A 22,368-nucleotide genomic window follows, 5' to 3' on the forward strand; every position below is an offset into this window, starting at 1 on the left:
AAACGTAAACATTTACACAACTAAATCTAACATTTATTTATTTATTTATTTACATTTACAAAATAAATGCCATTACAGTAGATGCGACATTTTTTAAATATAGAAACTTTACGCACATAAAATAACAATAATTACAAATTTACAACAATAACAAATTTTACAATCAAATAATTTTATACCTACTTGATTTTACTATTAAATAATTTTCTATCTTATAGATTTTATATACACTTATAATATTTACACAAAAAAATATTTAAAAAACAAATAAATAACAATATTATTTTGTATTTCCGTAGCACATGAGATAAATGACTGCTTTCTCTAGCTCGCTCATCTTGCATACCAGGATGTCGATCTCATCTGCCAGTATGTTTAATAGGCGAATGCCTCTAGTGAGGGGTGCTTCATTGACCAGAGCCGTCTTTCCCAGCGGCACCTCGAACATTCTGTTCTTGCGGCGGCGGAGTGAACTGCTTGGTACGACAAATTTTAACAATTTTAGCACATTAGGGTTGCATTCCAGTCCCCGCACTACTTTGGTAAGGAACATCACCAGGGCTAAGTTTCTTCTGACTTCGAGTTTGTTGTACCCCACCATTCCCAGCACAAACAACGTTGGATACATGAGTGGGTAGAAGGGGTAAACACCGTACATTTTTAGATACAAGAACCTTGTGAACTTGTTCTGTATGCGTTCCAACATCGTAATATACTTGTCCTGGTGAGGACTCCAAACAATTGCATTGCATTCCAGTTTGCTTCTTACCAGGGCATTGTATAATGTTCTGACGGCCACCGTATTAGAGAAGCTCTGACATCGTCTAAGGATGAAACCCAGTCTTTGGAATGCTTGCTTGCAGATACTAGTAATATGCTCTCGGAAGTTCAAGTCACTTCTGAACTGCACCCCGAGGTCTCTCACGGCAGAAACTCGCGCCAGTGGCACAACCCCCGCTCTGTACTCGTGGAGTAGTAGATTTTTGCCTCGGCCATAGCTCATAACCTCACATTTATCGACGTTAAACTGCAACTTATTTAGTCCACTCCAATCAATAACGTTGTTTATTTCAGTTTGAAGGAGTTTGCAATCTTCGACATTGGTTATGATCCGTAACAATTTCAGATCGTCTGCGAACAGTAAGCATTCGGCGTTAACTACTGATTTCGGAAGATCATTGATCAGTATTAGGAATTCTAGGGGCCCTAGGTTGCTACCCTGGCTAACATAATTTACTATAGGTACCAAAGGTAATTTTATCACTAACAGCTTAAATTCTAATATACGTACATGTATTATCAGGATACCTAATGATCCCATTATACGAAGCAAATGAATAGAAATACATAATTAGAAAAAGCAGCGGAGAGGACAACTGGAAACCAGCAACCTCCTTAATAGTTTACCTCAGGATATACGACAAGAGCCTATATTATCTAAATCTATATAACCTATCTTGATATAAGTTAATCTCAGAATAAAAGTTATTATTTGTTGTGATATTACCAATTATGTACAAAAATACCTACTTAAGTAATTTGTTTTGTAAAAAGAGACTCCGACCCCACAGACAAACTGTATATAAACAGTTTTGTGGGACACATTGTAAAACTACAATCATTATTATATGTGAACTTAATAGATAAATAAATTATTTAATTCCACATTTCACATTCCAGGCATTATTTTTATTACCAGCGGTGGTAACCCATTCGGGTGAGTCGGATAAATCATAATGTAAACGATTTTAACTAATTTAAATTTCCCTAATAAATATCACCACATTATTATGAATTTTCTACCAACTTAGTAGAATTTTCTTACGATGCCACATTTTTTCATGTACACAATGACATGACAGGAGGGAATGACAGTACAGTCACGCACAAAAGTAATAAAATATTGGCCTGTTTACAATGTAGGCGATGTATGGGATGAGTCCGTCTAGGGTTGTAAATGGTCTAAGCCTACTAATAATTCAAATACGCGTAGCCGTAACAGACTTTGTATGGTGATCATTGGTGATCATATGGTGATTTTAATGTCAATGTCACATCCGTCAGTCGCTAAGGCCATAGACCTACTTCACAGGTTATTCAGACAATTTTTACCAAATCTGCCAAAAATTTACCGAATGAAACGATGACCACAGATACAAAAAAACACTTATGACGTAACACGTTCTAAGCAGAGACTTGAACTATAACTTAGCCGAGCAAACGCAAAGCAGTGTCTATTTTAGAGACTCATTGCAACTCGACTTAGTTCAGGTGAAGTCGTACTTGGCTTAGCATTACTTTGAGCAAGTGCTAAGAAACGTCTATTTATCTTGGCCTTAGTTTTCATAAAAAATCATATCTCGAGATTTAAACGCCTTACGGACATGAAATAAAATGATTTTATCCGCAAAATGTCATCACTATTCAATAAAATTTTCTGTATTCACACATTTACAATAATGTTCTTTAAAACAATTATCTGTAAACGAAGTGAAACTTAAGGTAAAACGATGGTTACTAAGCCTAAATTATGATCAAACCGAATCCATCATAACAATACAAACGTAGCATTAAAACTGTCGTTACTATGTATTTTGCATGCTTTATGTATTTATGTATGTATTCATAAATATATATATATATATATGTATATCTATGTTACAACAACATTTATTTAACACATCGTCACTATCTTAATATTTATTACACACTACATTTTTATTTTTTATCGTAAGTATCACATGAAAAAATGCTAAATCGCTTCCGCTTGTGACCAACATTGTCGTTCATAGCAATCAAATAGAAATAATACTCGATCGCCACGACACAGGTTCGCCCAGTGTGGGATCATCGGTAAACTATGTGAACTTATTTAAATCTACCCTCATTGTAACTTGCTCGTATTTGTCATTTATTTTATATATTTTTTCGATGTACAATGTTATCGTAATAATTGCATGTTTGTTTGTGTATTAGTTTTAAGTTTTAATTCGTATATGAATAAATGAATTTGTTTCTAATCACATTTAAAACGTAAATATATCTCTTTTATCAAATATACATTATATATGTAAATAGACGACCGAATGGCGTAGTGGTTAGTGACCCTGACTACTAAGCCGATGGTCCCGGGGTCGATTCCCGGCTGGGGCAGATATTTGTTTAAACACAGATATTTGTTCTCGGGTCTTGGATGTGCCCGTAAAATGGCAATAGGCCCGCCCCCTATTACATTGGGACTAACATAACACTCTGGCGAAAAGTGGGTGCAGCAATGCATCTCTGCCTACCCCGCAAGGGAGTACATTAGTACAAGGCGTGAGTGCGTGTGCGTGTGTGTAAATATGATTGTGACCTTGAGCTGATCTGATGATGGAAACGGAAGGCAGTCAAGGGAAATCCTCAACGGTATATAGCAACTACCTCGTGATTAGGCTTGAATGATTCGTAATTTCGTATTGACTAGTAGGACTTATTGGTATAATTTGCATCTAACTTTTGATGGACAACTATTGCAAATAAACTAAAAACAATAAAATAAAATAATAATAAAAAAAGAAAACCGACCTTAAAAATCCACTATACTCTGTCCATTATGTTATTGGTTTTTAGACAGTTCAAATCCCATACATTTTTGACGACTGCAAAGGAAAACCAACTTTACTTACCAGACAAAAGGAAACGTCGAAAATACAATAACATAGTGGAAGCTCTATAAAAAGTAAGAAATAATTTTACCGTATAGGTATAACCGCACCAACATAAAAAAACAGTGCAGCAAGCACTGGATTCGATACTATTTTCGAATCTACACGAAGGGTCACTTTTAGCAAACGCTAAACGTATTTAAATCAAACTTTAAATACATTTTGTACTAACTGACATCACTGTATGACAGGCTACTAAATACGTTTAGCGTTTGGTGAAATTCCACCTAAGATATGGAAAAAACAAATGTCACTTTTGGAACTAACTTTGCCTTACATTTTGACAGTGACAGTTGACGATACGCAACGTTAACGGAGGTTCGTTTGTGCTCGCGACTCAGTTCCAGGTTTTTTACTGTTACATAGAATTGGTGTTAACCTTAAATTATTTCTAACTTACTTACTTAGTGTAGTTTTTTGGAAACGGTTTTTATTAATTTTTTCATTATTATTTTATGTAGTTTTGTGACGAGATTAGGTAAATCTTTTAAATCGTAAGTAAGTATAGGTTACATTTTTAAACATGTTACCTGTTGGTTAGTATGTCAATATGTAAGTAGTTATGTCAATGGTTGGTTGACTATTATTTCCGGTCTCGCAAACCTCTGTTCCAGTGCGTTGATTACTTCCTGCGGGTTGAGGGTTGTGGCCAGCAGGGTCGCTGTGCATTCCTTGACGGTGCCGCGGATTCTTCTTCAGTAGGGTATTAAGATGAATGCGTTTGAGCGGGAAATGGGGGTTAGTACTAGTCTAACCAAGCACGTTTCGAAGAAAAAAGGCATCAGAATATCTAAATTATGTTTAAATTCTAAAGTAAAGTGGAAAGTTTTACCATTCATTTATTATTTATGCCAGTGAACACACACTGTAAATTTCTTATCTACTTCACTTTTCACAATTTATCATATGTACCAGTTATTACAATTATGAAATAAAATTGAAATTATTGATGTTAAACACAGATGTTGTGATTAAATGACATACTAAATACTATTCAATATGAATCAACAATCAAACAGCTGATGAGCAAAAAGTTTCATAGATCGTACAGAATCTAATTTATGACTTTCTATGAGGTCAGAACAATAAGTAAACCTTTGTTCATACAGCCGAATACCGGCATACCCTGTGTAGGGTCTACAATTATAGCGTGTATAGCTGCACAGCACGCAAAACCTATGGCTCACTGTAACACCAAGCCGCACGTGCAGGCACACGTCCAGTCGGCTCGCCGGTCAAACACAGACTGACTCAGCCCGCCACCGACGTGCTACCTCACTACTTGTGTACATGAGACAAGGCGTTATATCTACTGTATAGATACAAACACTACATCCCTTTCTTATCAATATTTTTATTATTCTTTAACAGAACAATATACCCCCTCCAGAATCACATTAATTAGGTATATTAATAATCAATTGGAGTGTCTCAACAACTAACATATCATTGCTCGACCGATTTGTCATTTACAGCTTCCCACTGGCCTTCTACTCTCTTCAAGTGTATAATATTCCTTCTGAGCTGTTGTCCAGTCTCTTCGTTTCTTAGTGTAATGTCCCCGCCCAAGGACTTTTCCACTACATGTGGTGTTGGATTAAAGCTGGGAGTAAGCTTATTAGTTTTCTCAATTTCTTTTACATTAACTTTGTCTCCTTCTTTCATGTCGGGTGATTCTGCTCTTCTCTTCCGGTCTCCATATTCTTTCCCTTTCTCTTTTTGAATTTTGTCATGGTCTCTTATCTCTGTATCATCGCTTTGACTGGTCATGTTCCTAATCATTGGAATTTTATCCCTATTTTGCCTCTTAAAGAAGAGCTCCGATGGTGATCTCCCAGTTACTGAATGGGGGGTTGAGTTATACATCATGAGATACTCATATAACGTCTCTTTGATGTCCTTTCGTTCTATTTGGCTTATTTTGAGGCGTTTTAAGATATCGCGATTTTGACGCTCTACCTCCCCATTCATCTGGGGCCAATACGGCACCGTACTGAAGAGTTTTATGCCACATTCCTTACAAAAATCCTTGAACTCCTCACTCACAAATTGACGTCCATTGTCAGCAGTTACAGAAACAGGGTACCCCAGGCGGCTAAATATCTCCTTCAATAATTTGATCATCTGTGCACTGGTGATAGTTTTGGTCAGTTTAATTTCTTTGTATCGACTATAATAATCAACGACTACTAACAGGTAGTCGTGACTGGGTAACGGCCCTAGCAAGTCTATCGCAACATCTAACCAGGGTTCTGCTGGAAGTTCCCGACGCTTCATTACAGCTGGTGGATTGGGTAGAGACACAAGTGTACACCCTTTGCAACTCTTCACCATTGTCTCCGCGTCTTTATCTATTCTCGGCCACCAAACTTTTGAGCGTAATCTTCCCTTCATGGCCACTATGCCGGGATGCCCTTCGTGGGCTGCGTTCAGTACTTGTTTCTTAAGTTTCTCAGGAACAACTATCCTATTGCCTCTTAAAAGAATGTTTTCATAGAAACAAAGCTCGTTCTCAAAAATCTTGTACTTTTTAACGGACTCATCCCACTCACCATGGTAAATTCCCCTTTTCACACTCTGTATCTCCGCATCTTTTTCCGAATGGTCAGTCAATTCTTTTAAACGGATTGCTTGGGGCTTCGCTATTTGTATTATTTGATTAACGTAGTCGTTGTCTTCACTTATATTGTTCACCTCTTTACACAACCGTGATAGGGGGTCTGCAATATTTGTGTTTCCTGGCTTATATTTAATATTGTAGCGATAAGCTTGTAGCTTTAAAACCCACCGTTCCACGCGCGCACAGGGTCGTGACTTTGGGCTGAACAAAAACTCTAACGGCTTATGATCCGTAATAAGGTCGAATTCTTTCCCGAAAAGAAACGTATTAAAGTGTTCAATAGCCCATACGAGAGCTAACGCTTCTTTTTCGGTCTGACTATATTTACGCTCACAACTTGTCAGTGTACGATTTCCGTAAGCTATTATTCTAGGCCCGCTGCAGTCGATTTGGACCAACACTGCTCCTAGACCAACATGACTGGCATCAGCTATCACCTGTGTTTTATCTTTAATATCATAATAACCCAATGTCTCTATTCCTGTTAATGTCTCCTTCAACGTAATAAATGCTTTATCTTGCTTCCTTGTCCAGTACTGAGTGATACTCGCTTTCTTTCCCAACTTCAGTCTCAACAGTTCTTTCAATGGCTCAGTCATGGTAGCCAAATTAGGTATCCATTTATTAATGTAATTAACGAGTCCAAGGAAACTCTGTAATTCCTCTACAGTGTTGGGCACTCTAAATTCTTTAATGCTCTTCATGTATTTTGGTAAGGGTTTAACTCCACCCGGTGTCAGTTCATGTCCCAAAAAATTAACTTTTTGCACTTTGTAGATACATTTATCCTGATTCAAGAGAACGTTGTTTTCCTTCAGTGTTTTTAAAACTTTTTCCAGTCTCGTGTCATGTTCTTCTTCGCTACTACCACAAATCAAAATGTCATCGATAAAATTTATGACCCCATCACACTTTATCAGCATTTTCTCTAATATTTTTTGGAACAACTCTGGGGCACAGGTCACTCCGATCATCAGTCTTTTGTATCTGTAGAGACCACTGGATGTTATGAAAGTAGTCAGGTGGCGTGAATTGGGATGAAGCTCAACTTGATGGAAAGCATTTTTAATATCCAATTTAGAAAAGTATTGTGCTTTCCTGATTTTCGGTAACAGGTGATCCATACAGGGTAATGGGTGATTCTCTTTTAGTATAGCCGTGTTTGCACGCCTCATGTCGATACACAATCGAACCTCCCCATTGTCCTTAAGAATGGGTACAATTGGCGAAATCCACGAAGACGGTTCATGTACCTCTTCAATAATATCAGCAAACAGCAATTCATTTATCTTTTCTTGTATATCTTTTTCTATTGGTATAGGAATCCTTCGGTAAGGCTGCATCACCGGTTTTACAGATTTATCAATCGGAATTTCAACCAGAATATCTTTAAATTTCGGAAATGGTTTCTGTTCTTCACGAACTTGATTCACTCCTAACCCAAGCTTCAGAACGCCTAATCGTAATGCGGTGTCTTTCCCAAGTAGATTCCGGGTCCCGTTCTGGATTACATAAATGGTGCTTTTCTCAGACCGTGTGCCGATATTTAATACCGCCTCAAATGAGCCTTTAACCTGCAAGGGCTCCACGCACCCGTAAGCCATAAGCATTTTATTGGGCTCCTTGATTTGTTTGGAGCAATTCACTTTATTATTTTTTAAGTATTCCCACGCCTTATCTGTTATCAAATTGAGTTTGCAACCTGAATCTATTAGCATCTCTAGTTTGACATTGCCTACGTTGCAATCAATCGTTGCGTCGTCGCTAACATTGAAAACATACTGAACTTCTTCATCTGGTCCTTCTAGAGAATTTATTGTATTTCCTTGCCGTAATCTCTTCAAATTGTTTCTATTCCATGTTGGTCCCTGTTCTATTTTCCGTTTCAATTGGTTTGATTTAGTTTTGCAACATCTTTGATAGTGGCCCAATTTACCGCAAGCATGGCATTTTTTCTCCTTAGCTGGGCATTTAAAATCATTAGGGCTGTGAGTAAAGTTGCCACATCTGCCACATTTTGGTTTACTGCTTCCTTCTTCAACCTTCCTATCATTCTTGATAACCCTTGTATTTCGGTTGATTATAGAATTCACATTCTCATCTTTCGTGTTTTCCTTGTTTTTCTGTTCGTAGCATACTAACTGTTGATTTACCACTTCTAATGTATTTGCTTCTGTGATTACTTTGTCTAAAGTCACCGTCTCTCCCATTATCAAAATCTTCTTCCGAAGCTCTGACGATTGGCACCGTTCAGTTATTTGATCTATTATGTGATCGTCCGGCTTATCAAACTTACATTTACTCGCTTGGTCCCTTAATTTAACCAAAAACTTCTCGAAACTTTCCCCTTCATCTTGCTTAATTAATCGGAAGACATGCCTCTCAAAAGTTTTGTTCTGTTTGGGTCGGAAGAAATTATCTAATGCTTCAACGGCTACTTTGAATACATCGGTTTCTGGAGTCACAGCGCTTGCACATGGAAGATTGTAAAAAATGTCCTGTAATCCAGTACCCCCTAGTAATAGCAACGTCGCTCTTTTCTTCGATGGAGACTTTATATCAGCTGCTTCAAGATAGATTTCTAATGATCTCTTCCATTTCTCCCATCGTAATCCTACAGAAGCGTTGTCACCTTCGAGATCTAATTTTTCTGGAGCTGGCAGCATGTTCGCCATAGTTGTTGGGGCGCCCTGAAAATATTCATCCAATTTAATGGAACGCTTACGCCAATTGAATGGTCTTTTTTATCTCCAATTTAATGGAATAACTCCTCCAATTTAATGGAAGCACCAATCCAATTTAATGGAATCATAATTATCTCCAATTTAATGGAAATCCATGTCATCAATTCAATGATAACCAATTACTACCAATTTAATGGAAGTCCGAAGCATATCTTTGTTTTTATTTTACTAACCCATTGACTCTACATTGACTCTACATTGACTCTACATTGACTCTACATTGACTCTACATTGACTCTACATTGACTCTACATTGACTCTACATTGACTCTACATTGACTCTACATTGACTCTACATTGACTCTACATTGACTCTACATTGACTCTACATTGACTCTACATTGACTCTACATTGACTCTACATTGACTCTACATTGACTCTACATTGACTCTACATTGACTCTACATTGACTCTACATTGACTCTACATTGACTCTACATTGACTCTACATTGACTCTACATTGACTCTACATTGACTCTACATTGACTCTACATTGACTCTACATTGACTCTACATTGACTCTACATTGACTCTTTATATTGACCAGTCACTGTATTTGACACAACTGTTTTTTTTTCAGTATGTGATATGAGCACTGGTACCTACTTAAGGACTACACAGTAAATACCAAAATTTTATATTTCAAACATAATTTATGTAAATAAGATTATTTAATGGCGTGGCGTCAGCCATTATCAAGTTATTGACTACTTAATATAAAAATGTAAGACTACCCTCACCAAAAAATGTTTTGATTAGCCATTTTTATAATATTGCATTGAAATTCATAAGTAATCAAACTAATCAATTAATAAGATATTGAAAAACGAATTTGATGATCACATATACTATGATCTCACACATTTTTATCGTTTGTAAACTAGTTACCACACAATGTAATGTGTTTAGCTGAAAAATCCACATATCTCCCAACGAAAGTTTTGTACCTACATAAATATAACTTTCACTGACCTTTCTCCTCGTCGCCACTTGTAGGGTCTACAATTATAGCGTGTATAGCTGCACAGCACGCAAAACCTATGGCTCACTGTAACACCAAGCCGCACGTGCAGGCACACGTCCAGTCGGCTCGCCGGTCAAACACAGACTGACTCAGCCCGCCACCGACGTGCTACCTCACTACTTGTGTACATGAGACAAGGCGTTATATCTACTGTATAGATACAAACACTACACCCTGTATGATTCCAAAGTCTGTTTCTGCAAAGCAACTCTAGTAGTAAAAACCCCAGAAAACTACGAACTTTAGTATTTGTACTATTTTATTATCTGTAGGGGTTTATCTCCACCTGGCTCTAACGAATGAATCATTCGGTTTTCTGAATATTTACTCTAGATAGCGTTTTATACTAGTTTTTTCAGTTGACACGTCTTTGATGACGAATAGTACGGAAGTCCCAGGAAATCCTCATAAAGTCTATGTAACGGCTCGTTTTATGTTGTGCTGTGCTGTGAATACGTGTGACCTATGTTATAAAGCATAAGATGAACCTGTTCTGTATTCATAAAAGATAATTGTGTATCAATAAAGTGATACTTTTATGGAGTAAAACGAAATGTCTCCACTGGAGTGGGTACTTTGAGTAGCCAAAATCTCGGTAGGTACCTTGACGATGTGGTTCCACGAGTGTGGTGCTGATGCATGCATTCTTTTTATAGACCTTGGCTTTGAATTATTGAAGTTCAAGGTCATTCTGTCAAACGTACCTAAACATGAATAGGGTGAGTGTGAAATTTTAAAATTTACTAAATAAAACGGTGTCTTATCGTGTTCAGTATCATCAGCTGTATCTCCCATTTCCCGCTCAAACGCATTCATCTTAACCCATTCCCATTGTAGGTAGGGAAATTAGCGTTCGGCTTTTGTTTATTACAAGCTAGAGCTTTAGCGGCAGTGGCGGTGTCGCCGATTGCTCTGACAATAGTCGCAAGGTCTACGGAATCGACGTTGCAAAGGTTTGGTTTGGGTGTGGATTAGGGGAGGGGTTTGGTAGCGTCCATATTTTTATTTGCGCCTATAATCGGGCTGCGGTATGGTGTGGCACGGTTGAGGGTGTTATAAGGTGTAGTATAAGGGAGTGGTTGGTTAACCTCTAACCAATCTTCTAATTGGTCGATGTAGACAACTGAACGAGCTTGGGAGTGAAGACTGCTGCTACGGTGGCTGCCGAACCTGGCCTCGATGGCCATCATCTCCGCTTCACTTTCAAGCTTTTCCACCTCGGCCTCTCGTTCCAAGGCTTTGCGTTTGAACTCGGCCTGAACGGCTACAACCAAAAGCTCTTTTTAGAAGATCGTGCAAAAATTTTCGACTATTTCTGGAGTTAACGTGAAAAGCGATTGCATTGGGTATTAGTCATAAAAATACAAAAAAGTCTCAAACGACCACAAACCACTGATGTAACAAAACTGAACACGACAGACAAAACACATACCAATACTTTCTGCCAGATGCTGAAAATATGCAGTCAAAGTGTGCAAGACGATGTTCCTCATCACAATCTCTCATTAAGTGAGCGAGTAGTAACCACAGCATGGAAAAAATATGATGGCAATACTGTAGTGGAAGAAGACAAACGGGGGCATTATGGACACAATAAGCCTGTTTATAATGATGAGATGGTTAAGATGTAAAATGCTTTTCTGTTGTTGAGGCCCATTATGTTAGAGAAAATTGGAGCAAATTTTATTTAGAAGGAGTGACAAGTATATCCCGGATGTACAATATTTGCTGGCATCAAACCATTCATAATAAGCGTCAATTCACACGTACCACAACCACACCACGTCGCAGCGACATAATGTGGTCAAGCGGTCAAGCTGTGGTTACGTGTGAATAGTGTGACAGCGGCTTTTTGCAGTTGCGTTGTGGCAGCGACAAAATGTCGATGTGGTTGTGTTGTCGCTGTCGTTGCGATGTGGTAAACACGTGGTCGTATGCATTTAATAGGGAGAGGAGGTGGCCGCGGTGCCGCCGCCACGTGGCGGCGTTGCCGACGCGATGTGGTTGCGATGTGGTCGTATTACACAGGTGGTCGATGACAACGGCAAAATGTGGCACGTGTGAATTGGATTATTCATTTTCAATACAAAATATACGCCCTACCACACGGCGTGGTTGTGGTGTGGTTGTGGCTATGGTGTGGTTGTGGTACGTCTGAATTGACCCTTAATTGTGAATAGTTTGATGCCAGCAAATATTCCTCGAAAGCAATGATAAAGAGACAGTACAGATAAGTCGTCAATCACAACTTCAATTTGGCGTAACACAAACCGAAGAAGGATAAATGTGACATTTGTTACGTGTTTCAAAACCAATCTGAGAGCACTGATAAAGAAAAAGCTGCATATTCAAAACATCAGAGTCGTAAAAAGTTGCTCGAGGGTTAAAGAAAGCAGACAAACGTGAAGCTATGGACAATGCAGAACTTACTCGTATTGCAGCGACTTTTGACTTTCAGAAAGTTCTGGTCACCGCCTATGGTGAAGTGAGCGTGCTTTACTACAAACGACGGCTAGCAACTTTAAATTTCACTGTGTATGACATGGGTGCGAAAATAGGTACTTGTTACATGTGGCATGAAGCACTTGCCAAGCGAGGATTAATCGAAGTATCCAGCTGCCTATTGAATTTTATTCAACACCATGTCGAAAGAGGTGTTAAGGAATTTCGATTCTGGTCCGACAACTGTGCTGGGCAAAACCGGAATAGGATTGTCTTCTCGCTGTATATGTTTGTGGCCAAAAATTCGAAGTGACCATTACTCATCGTTTTCTAGAAAAGGGCTACACACAGAATGAAGGCGACAGCGTTCACGCTACAATAGAACGAGCTTGCCGCCGTAAATCCATTTGGGTATCAGATGAATGGTATTGCTTTGTTCGTTGGGAAAAAACGGAAGGTGACCCATACACCATACATAGTGAAAGAGTAAAGCAAGAGGAAATCTTCGATTTTAAAGCCTTGCTATCCAATAAAAACTGGACCAAGAATACAGCCAATTAAAAGGTTCTATGGACGTCGATAAGGGAGGTGAAAGTCAATGCAGGCATACAATATAAATACGACTTTGATGATGAGGCAAGTACTATCACTATTATAAGAGCTGGTAAGCGAAACAGGTAGCGTAACGATAATATTGATTTATTGAAACCGGCCTACGTTGGAGCGCTACCAATAAGCAAGGAAAAGTATAAAGACTTATCAGACCTCTGCAAATCTGGAGTCATACCAGAACTGTCCAGAACGTTACCATTCTTTTACCGTCTACCTAAAACAGATGCTGTTGAGGTTGAAGATGATTCGGATTAGCTATTTTTATTTCTTAATTGTACCTATAATTACTTAGTTTAGTTTAGATTTAACGTATATAATTATCTATGTATTTGTGTAGATATATCAGCTGTCCGACACCCATAACACAGGCTCTGCCTAGCTTGGGGTCCGATGGCCGTGTGTGAGATGTCCCCACATATTATTATTATCATATTATACCAAGTGCTATTATTCCTCTGTGATGATTGATAAATTTAATTAAAGTATTTGATTATGTGTGAGTACATAAATTAAGCAAAGTCTTAAACCGAATTAGCTGAGCTGGCCTTTTTTAACACACGTATTAGCAAATAAGCCCAGCTCTTGATCTCATGGGTATCAGACTGTGTCTAGAAAATAAATGAGATGTTTTTGTTTTATATGGAGAACTGATCTTATTCAGAGTTGTTTTTATGTTATTTTTAAAAACGTAACGCTGATTTGTTTATACTACTACGCTGTTTATTTTATTATTGATTCTTAGTTAAAGGTACTTATAAGAAATTTGAGTTTTATATTTATGGAGAACTGATCTCAATTTGAGTTGTGTTTGCAATGCTCAGAAGTTTGTCGTTTTTTCATGCTGCTGAGGCGCTCCAGGTCATCTCTATACAAAATATGTAGGTAGTTCCATAGTAACTAGCGCCGCCACTGGCCATCTTTGTCAATTAATACTTCCACAGAGAAAAAAAAAAACTCTGAATAATGAGCTTCTCGTGCTCGTCTTCTTCCCTCTATAATCTGTGGTCTTATTTTGACATTTGACTTGTCTCTCTCAAACTAACTATTAATATCAAAGCTAAAAATATTAAAACAAGAAACTATTTTTATTTGTCTTACATATCTAATAATATCTTAATCTATAAAATAATTATTTCTTCACCACCATTTTCTGCCAAAAGTCTGTAACAAATAAAAATGTTTCAGGAGATTCTGGTTATGCCCTCGAGCCTTGGGTCATGACTCCTATCGTGGATGCCCCAGAAAATAGTCCAGCTGACCTGTACACACAGTGGCAGTGGCATTGAGCGGACAAATGGGTATCTCAAGGGTACCTTCAGATGCCTTGGACATGACAGGGTACTTCATTATAGCCCAGAGAAGGCCTCCGCAATAATATATGCATGTATAACACTGTATAATATTATGAAGCATTACAGGTTAGTAAATTATTTTTCTTTGACAACAAAGCAACAAAATGAAATTGAAATTGCTTATTTTTTGTAAAATGAAAGCTGAATATTAATATTACAAATATATTTCAGGGTCCCATTTGGGAATCACGATGATGAAGTCAATGAAAATGAAGAGGGAAATGCCGAGCCTGTAAGACCAGCTGGCGCTTTGCTGCGTGCAGGACAACAGCGTCGATTACAGTTAATAAATAATTTCTTCACTTAAATTGCGTCTTCTTTCTGCCCTTATCTTAAATACGTAGCCCGTATAGGAATTTCCCTCGACTGTGTCATTAAGTCTCTGGAAAGAATTATCAATATAATAAAAGTTTATGTACATGTACCTATAGTATGTAAAATTTTCAAATAGCTATATCAATTTATAAAATAGTTAAATAACTGAGAGCTGTATGAGCAGGTAAAGATAAGTTATCTTACTCTTAGACCTGGTTTCTCATGATTCTGTTAGTTACAGTCTCAATCACGGATTTGCTGACGACGCGCTTAAGGATTAATACCCTTGTTAGTTACATGAGCCCCATGACGAAAATCTAACAGACCATTCATAAATCAAGCATTATGTGAATCATTCACTCACACTTCATTCAATATTCTGTCATATTCATTGAAATTGGTGTCTATGTCTCTATAATGTCAAACAATCTCAAACAACCAAACTTTTTGGTTTTGAGGTTGCCATGGTTATTATTTCTATCGAGGTTGTTTTTTGACATCCGTCATTGAAAATAATATCATTACGCCATGCCCTTTGAAAAACAATGGACTCAACAAATAACACCTCAATTTCTAAGTAAGGTCTTATTTTAAAATATTTTGTTAGAAGATTTTTCACTTAATTCAATAGTTCTCATTAAGTCATTAGGTTTAACTTCTTATATCTACCTCTGTGGTCTAGTGGTAGAAGCTCAGCTTCATCACCCAGGGATCCCGGGTTCGATTTCCAGGTAGGGTTCCAAGTTAGGTTAGGACATTAAATTAAAACTTTTATCTCGGTTTGACAGTATATAAAACCCAGACAGTATTTCGCTTCATTTTTTATGTCACACAACATCTGGTTCGTATATTGTTTATCAAAGGCTCTGTTCATTTTTCCATCTTGAATTCTTGACAAATGTGTCAAAAGTCAACAACCCGTTGCCTGGTTACCGGTCTTAACCAAGTCTTAGCGGAACCCCTTGATTTTGCATGGTGGGACACTCACTAACCTTAACGGTACATGATGTAACCAAACCGAGGTATTTTTAACCTAACCGAATGGTGAAAGTACAATCACTTCTAACTATAAACAGTAAAAAAATGCATGTTTGCATGCACATCTGAGTACCTATGCATTATATTTGATTATTATTATTATGTCATACTCACATTTAATAGGACATTTTGGTGCTGCAACAGATTATTATGTTCCTGTTGCATGTTTAAAAATGCAACAGGTGGTTGTTGTTGTCTGGGCTGTCCAGATCGCTGGCGACGCCGGACTCTGGTGGCCCTAAGTGGACTACTTTCAGCATAATCATGGGGAGCCACTTCTGTCTCAATAGTTATAATGGGTTCATCGGTTGCTACAATCTGTAAGACAAAGATAAAATTGTTATTTCGTGAATTTTCTAAAGGTTATAAATAAAAGATGTCCGTTTTGCAAAGCCGTCTATTCAACTGACATTTCACAAGGCGGGAACATTACCGCACAAAATCCTAGTGTTGCCAACATAAAAGAATAAGTATCTACTACATTACTAACATTCCTCCACCTTAATCTCTTAAATTACTAACAATGGTTTTCATCTAGAGCCTAAATATTCCTTTTATTACAATTTACTTAAGCTAAAGAACTTCCTATAAGATACAGGTTTGCGAGTGCGAAGAGTACGCCCTACATCAGAGTGAGTGGAAGGAGAGGGGTCTTCACTTATGCTTTCCTGGCTATCTTGCCTTATCCCAGTAGGCGAGCCTTCAGAATCTCGATGTGAAGCAGAGGCAGCAGGGGAGGTCGGCTCAGCTATAGAGGAAACCCCGGCTGGCTGGTTCGCAGCTGGAGGTGGCTGGCTTGCTGTCGGTGACTGAGTTGCTGACAGAGGCTGTCTCGCTGACAGTGGCTGACTTGCTGACGGTAGCTGACTAGCTGTCAGTGGCTGACTCGCTGCAGGTGGCTGAATCGCTGACGATGCCTGACTCGCTGCAGGTGGCTCAGACGCAGATGGAGGTTGGCTCGCAGACAGTGGCTGGCTCGCAGATGGCCTGCTCTCGGCCTCATTGATCTGGATGTCGTTAGTCGGAATAGCTTCAAGCGCCGACCTGGATTCAATATCATTATCAGAAATTACTCCTCTCTCCCCCTCCACTTTATACATTTGATTTTTATGTCTTTTTATAGTTTTATTATATTGACCAACAAAGATTAAATATGCGGATTTTCCAATCCGCCTAGTCACCACTCCATGAACCCAAAAGGTTTTATTGTTTTTATGAATCTTGACTGATACCAAATCATTTATACAAAAGTCAATGTTCCTTATTCCCCTATATGATTTACCCTGTAAACACTGTTTACCCCGTACAGTTTCTAACAGTGCTGTATCGGAAGCCTCGGGAGATTTCGGGTTCAATAAGTCCAACCTACAGCGTAAATTCCTGCCGAAGAGAACCTGTGCAGGGGTTTTATTTGTGGTGGAATGAACGGAATTGCGGTAATTGAAAAGAAATTCATTTAATTTGATATTTAGGTTATTATTACCTATGCCGGACAACAGAATCGATTTCAAAGCTTTTTTAATAATTTTCACATAGCTTTCGGCTTGCCCGTTGCTTGCTGGATGATACTCCGGAGAGGTGAGGTGAGTAATACCATTACTCTTGCAGAAATGTTCGAATTCACTGGATATGAATGATGGGCCATTATCTGAACACAGAGTATTTATGAGGCCAAATCTTGCCATTACATCGCACAATTTTTGTATAACTACCTTGCTACCATACCCGGACGAGACGTCATACGCTTCGACCCACTTCGAATAAGCGTCCACCACTATTAAATACATTTTATTATTTATCGGGCCTAAAAAATCTATGTGGACTCTGAACCACGGCTCCGACGGGTACGGCCAGGGCGTGAGGGGCGCGCGGGGCGGCGAGGGGCGCAGCTGGCTGCACACGTCGCAGCTCCGCACAGCCTGCTGCAGCTGCTCGCTCATGCCGGGCCACCAGAATCGTGTGCGCGCCTCCAGCTTCATTTTAACAATACCTAAATGACCGGCATGCAGCTCTTTGATAACCTTCCCTCTGTAACTAGACGGGATAACAAGCTTGCACCCTCTCATTAAACAGCCTCTTTCTACCGATAATTCGGACCGACAAGCAAAATATGGTCGAATTTCGACATCCTTAATAGTTTTCGGCCAACCATTCCTTGTGAATTTAATTACATCAGATAATGTATGATCCTGTTCCGTTAAATCCTTAACCTCACTCAATAAAATCGGAGAAGCATTGTCATCGAACAAAAAATTTATATAACACGCAGTATCTACTATACATTCCGATTTGCTATCACTTGCACCCTGTGACGTCACCGCAGTAGGCGTGGTCTGCGGCACCATGGAGCGACTAAGAAAGTCTGCACAATTATTTGCACTACTAACATATTCGATTTTGTAATTATAGGCCGACAAAAATAATGCGTATCTCTGGAGACGATTGGCTGACACTTCTGGAATACCTTTTTCCGGTCTAAAAATTGATAAAAGCGGTTTATGATCTGTTCTCAGCACAAATGCTTCGGACCTACCATATAGGTATTGGTGATACTTCCGAACCCCAAAAATAATTGCTGTTGCTTCTTTTTGGATCTGACTGTATTGCTTCTCAGCCGGGGTCAGTGCCCGGGATGCATATGAAACCGGCCGTTCTACATTGTCCTTATCTACCTGAGACAAAATAGCCCCTAGCCCCCATGGTGACGCATCCACAGTGAGAATAATTCGCGCATCCTGGTTAAAATGTGCTAAAGTATTCTCATCAGCCAAACATCTTTTGATATACTCAAATGCATTTTCATGATCTTTAGTCCACACCCAATGTACATTTTTTTGTAACAAATCATGCAATGGTGCTAATATACTGGATGCATTTTTTATAAATACTCTATAGTAGTTGACTAGGCCCAGAAATGACTTTAATTCTGATACATTTTCCGGTTTCTTTGCATTCACAATACTTTTTACTTTCTCGGGGCATTTGTGAATACCATGTTTGTCGATTATAAATCCTAGGTATGAAACCGACTCTTGAAAAAAACTACATTTTTCCTTCCTCAACACTAACCCTGCTTTCTCTAGCCGCCGAAAAACTTCATTAAGCCTAGCTAAATGCTCTTCCCGAGTCCTACCTGTAATAAGGATATCATCTAAAAATTGGAGAACCCCTTCCTGCAATGAGCAATGTGGATGATGATCATCGTCAGCTGGCTGAACCTTTCCACTAGTCTGTTTATCAGGACCTAATAAGATATTTTCAAGTGTGCGCTGAAAAATAGCTGGTGCGCTTGACAACCCAAACACTAATCTATTAAACTTATATAACCCCTTGTGTGTATTAATACAAGTGAGTAACTGTGAATCCTCATGTAGTCTCAACTGATTATATGCACCAGATAGGTCTAGCTTAGTGAAATGCACCCCATTGTGCAGCTTGGAGAAAAGTTCTTCGACTCGGGGTAAGGGGTATTTTTCTACTAACAACTGCTTATTTAAAGTGGACGAGTAATCTGCACAAAGTCTAATCTTTCCATCACTTCTCAATACTGGCACAATCGGACTAGCATACTCAGAATATGTGACAGGTTCTATAATACCTAGACTTTGTAACCGGTATATTTCCTCTTCTAATTTTGACCTTATCGCAAACGGTACAGGGCGTGCTTTCATGAAAATTGGAATACTCTCCGGTTTCATATTAAGTTTAACCTCAACACCTTCACAGCATCCCAACTCATCCGAGAAAAGCCGGGGAAATTGATTCTCATAACTATTGGACAAGTTATTTATAGGCGAAATTTCTAACTTGAACTTAGATAAAAAATCGCGTCCCAAGAGCGGTGGCCCACCATTTTTTACTACATAAACATTTATGGTTTGTGTTTGTGACCGATACGCAAACGGCAATGGTAGGACACCCAGTACGTCAATTGGAGTGCCATTATAACTTAATAATATTTGTTTACTATTGTCCAGTTTATAATTTGAAAAATGGGCCCTATAAACCGAATCCTAAATAGCCGTTACCGCTGATCCCGTGTCCACTTCAAAACATAAATTTACATCATTTACAGTGACATATTCCTGCATAGGTTCTCCACTACAGCTACGAATGTTAAATATTAAAATATTTTTACCATCATCCCCCTCGGTATCCGAACAGCACTGCAAGAAATTGTTTGCATTCCTATTTCCATTGCACATGCGCTTTAGATGACCCTTAACACCACACACATTACATGACGCAAATCTGAACCGACACTTTTTGTTATCATGACCGTGATAACCGCACACTGAACACTGAACTGATGATGATTGCAAAGGCCTCGCGACCGAGCCTTGGCTCCGATTGCGTGACCCACCGTCGCCGCTCCGACCACGTGCCGCCATCTTGTGCATCTCGAACACGGCCGGCGCCGACGCCGACGCGTCTGCCGCCCTCGCCAGGCCCGTACGCCCCGCTTCCCTGGCGCAACGAACGCTCTGTGCCAACTGCAACGCCTTCTGCAGGGTAAGCTGGTCCATCGCCTCGCCGAAGAGTCGCTCTCGTTCTGGACCGCCCGCCATGCCAAGGACAAAGCGGTCACGTAGTGTATCTTCGAGGGATGTCGTTGGGAATTCGCACTCCTTCGCCAAACCCCGCACACGCGCGGCCCAGTCAGCTAAGGACTCATCCTGTCCTTGGAAGGCACTATGAAAGTTGTACCTTTCCGCGAAGCTGCACTTTTTAGTTTTGAAGTGTGTGTCCAATAGTTCTATCACCTCCGAATAGGCGAGTTCCCCGACGTCTTTGGGTAATGCGAGATCCCTTATGAGTTTGTAAGTAGTTTCAGATAAACTACTTAACAAAATAGCCCGGCGTTTTGCACTGGACTTATCCACTTCACTGTTGATATCGTTGGCCATGAACCATTGTTCCAATCGTCCTTTGAACAAAGCCCAATCATGAGTTTCATGATTGAAAACACTTAGTGCACCAAACGATAAATTTGCCATGATTAATTAATAGCGTAAATTCGGGCTGCGCCACTGTTATTTCGTGAATTTTCTAAAGGTTATAAATAAAAGATGTCCGTTTTGCAAAGCCGTCTATTCAACTGACATTTCACAAGGCGGGAACATTACCGCACAAAATCCTAGTGTTGCCAACATAAAAGAATAAGTATCTACTACATTACTAACAAAAATCAAGTTGAATAATTACATAGCTAGCTAAAAAGAAAAGATGTCACATTTTGCATGGAAATAGCTAGATAACAGGAGAATCCCCACTTTCACAGTTAAATAAAGCTTGCTGGAAATTCTAAAAGGGTTTGAATACTTACAACTTCCCTCCAAATATTTGTTTCCTCCGGGCCTATTCCTACAGAGCAATCTTGCCCTATGGCGTCTAGCACTCTCAGTGCAACATTGGAGACACTGGGCACTTCTATTATATTGCCAGTGGCATTTCTTGCAGTATTGGCTGCTGCATTTTCTTTTTTCTTTACTCGCCTTTCTTTTAAGGTCTCGCCATGTCTGAAACATAACATCTGGTTTCAATACTAACAAAAACATTCATAAATAATACTAATATGCTGCTTATTCATTAATACCTGCTTCCACTGCACAATACTTTTGTCAGGGCCAATTTCTTTAAGGACGTCTCCACGACGTCTCGGACCTCTTGCCATTTTGCCTCCATAAGTCTTGCCCCTAATGGCCCGGCTACCAAGTGGGCGCCCAACGTCGATGTCACGTGCTCGCGCCTGTCCTCCGCGTGCTTCGCCTTGTCTAGGCTCACACCTTCACTAACAGCCGAGAACACTAAAAAAGCCTACTATGGGTACTTCCACTCCATTCTTACCTACGGAGTACACTTGTGGGGCGACAGCACAGACTCAGATAGGGCGCTCAGAATGCAGAAATGTGCAATTAGAATCATATCAGGCGTACCTTGGGACTATCCAGCAAGGGAACTCTTTAAAAAGCACAACATATTAAGTCTCCCATCGCTTTATATATTAGAAATAGCGAAATACGCGAGGCGCAACCTGTCCCTATTCAGTAAAAAAACGGATGTCCACACAATTAACACCCGACGTCGTGATCACCTGTGTGTACCTCCCAGGAGACTCGCCAAAGCTGATAAGTGTCTCTTTGCAATGGTTCCCAAGGTATATAACTCTCTCCCTGATCTTATTAGAAATGCACCTAGTGAAGGATTATTTGTTTCGGGCTTAAAGAAGTTATTGGTTGGTATGGCATGCTATAAAACTGACGAATTCTTCCAGAATATTAAAACTAATGAATTTGATTTACGAGTATCAAATCAAAATGTATGAAAGTACTGTACTCGAATAGCATGATAATTATTGATATGAAATTTAAATTGACTGTTAAAATTTTATTATTATATTAGGTCCTTACATATGAAATTGGCGTTTTCTATAGGAGGAACATAAAGTCGTTTTTTTTTTAATGAAATATATTAAATTAATCAAAGTATGTACCATTGCTATGTATGCACTT

General features: G+C 39.1%; 2 protein-coding genes across 2 annotated transcripts; both read right to left on the reverse strand.

Moving 5' to 3' along the window:
• Positions 1 to 280: 280 nt before the first annotated feature.
• Positions 281 to 1,003, reverse strand: LOC125491272. Its single transcript, XM_048632823.1, has one exon. The coding sequence runs from the start codon at positions 1,001 to 1,003 to the stop codon at positions 281 to 283; it is 723 nt and encodes a 240-aa protein (XP_048488780.1).
• A 13,783-nt stretch (positions 1,004 to 14,786) lies between these two features.
• On the reverse strand, positions 14,787 to 21,781 carry LOC125491273. The gene is made up of 4 exons (XM_048632824.1): positions 21,708 to 21,781; positions 21,183 to 21,375; positions 15,971 to 16,174; positions 14,787 to 14,885 (listed from the first exon to the last, which is right to left on the reverse strand). The coding sequence occupies exons 1-4, from the start codon at positions 21,779 to 21,781 to the stop codon at positions 14,787 to 14,789; spliced, it is 570 nt and encodes a 189-aa protein (XP_048488781.1).
• Positions 21,782 to 22,368: the final 587 nt, after the last annotated feature.

This window comes from Plutella xylostella, chromosome Z, assembly GCF_932276165.1.
Source record: "Plutella xylostella chromosome Z, ilPluXylo3.1, whole genome shotgun sequence".
Classification (NCBI taxonomy): domain Eukaryota; kingdom Metazoa; phylum Arthropoda; class Insecta; order Lepidoptera; family Plutellidae; genus Plutella; species Plutella xylostella.

Excerpts from the sequence above, each read along its gene's own strand:
- LOC125491272 (XM_048632823.1), bottom strand. The coding sequence starts at position 1,003 with ATGAGCTATGGCCGAGGCAAAAATCTACTACTCCACGAGTACAGAGCG.
- LOC125491273 (XM_048632824.1), bottom strand. The coding sequence starts at position 21,781 with ATGATTCTAATTGCACATTTCTGCATTCTGAGCGCCCTATCTGAGTCT. Across the intron at positions 21,376-21,707 it reads TCGCCCCACAAGTGTACTCC|ACATGGCGAGACCTTAAAAG; the intron begins GTAGGTAAGAAT and ends GTTATGTTTCAG. Across the intron at positions 16,175-21,182 it reads CAAATATTTGGAGGGAAGTT|ATTGTAGCAACCGATGAACC; the intron begins GTAAGTATTCAA and ends TTTGTCTTACAG.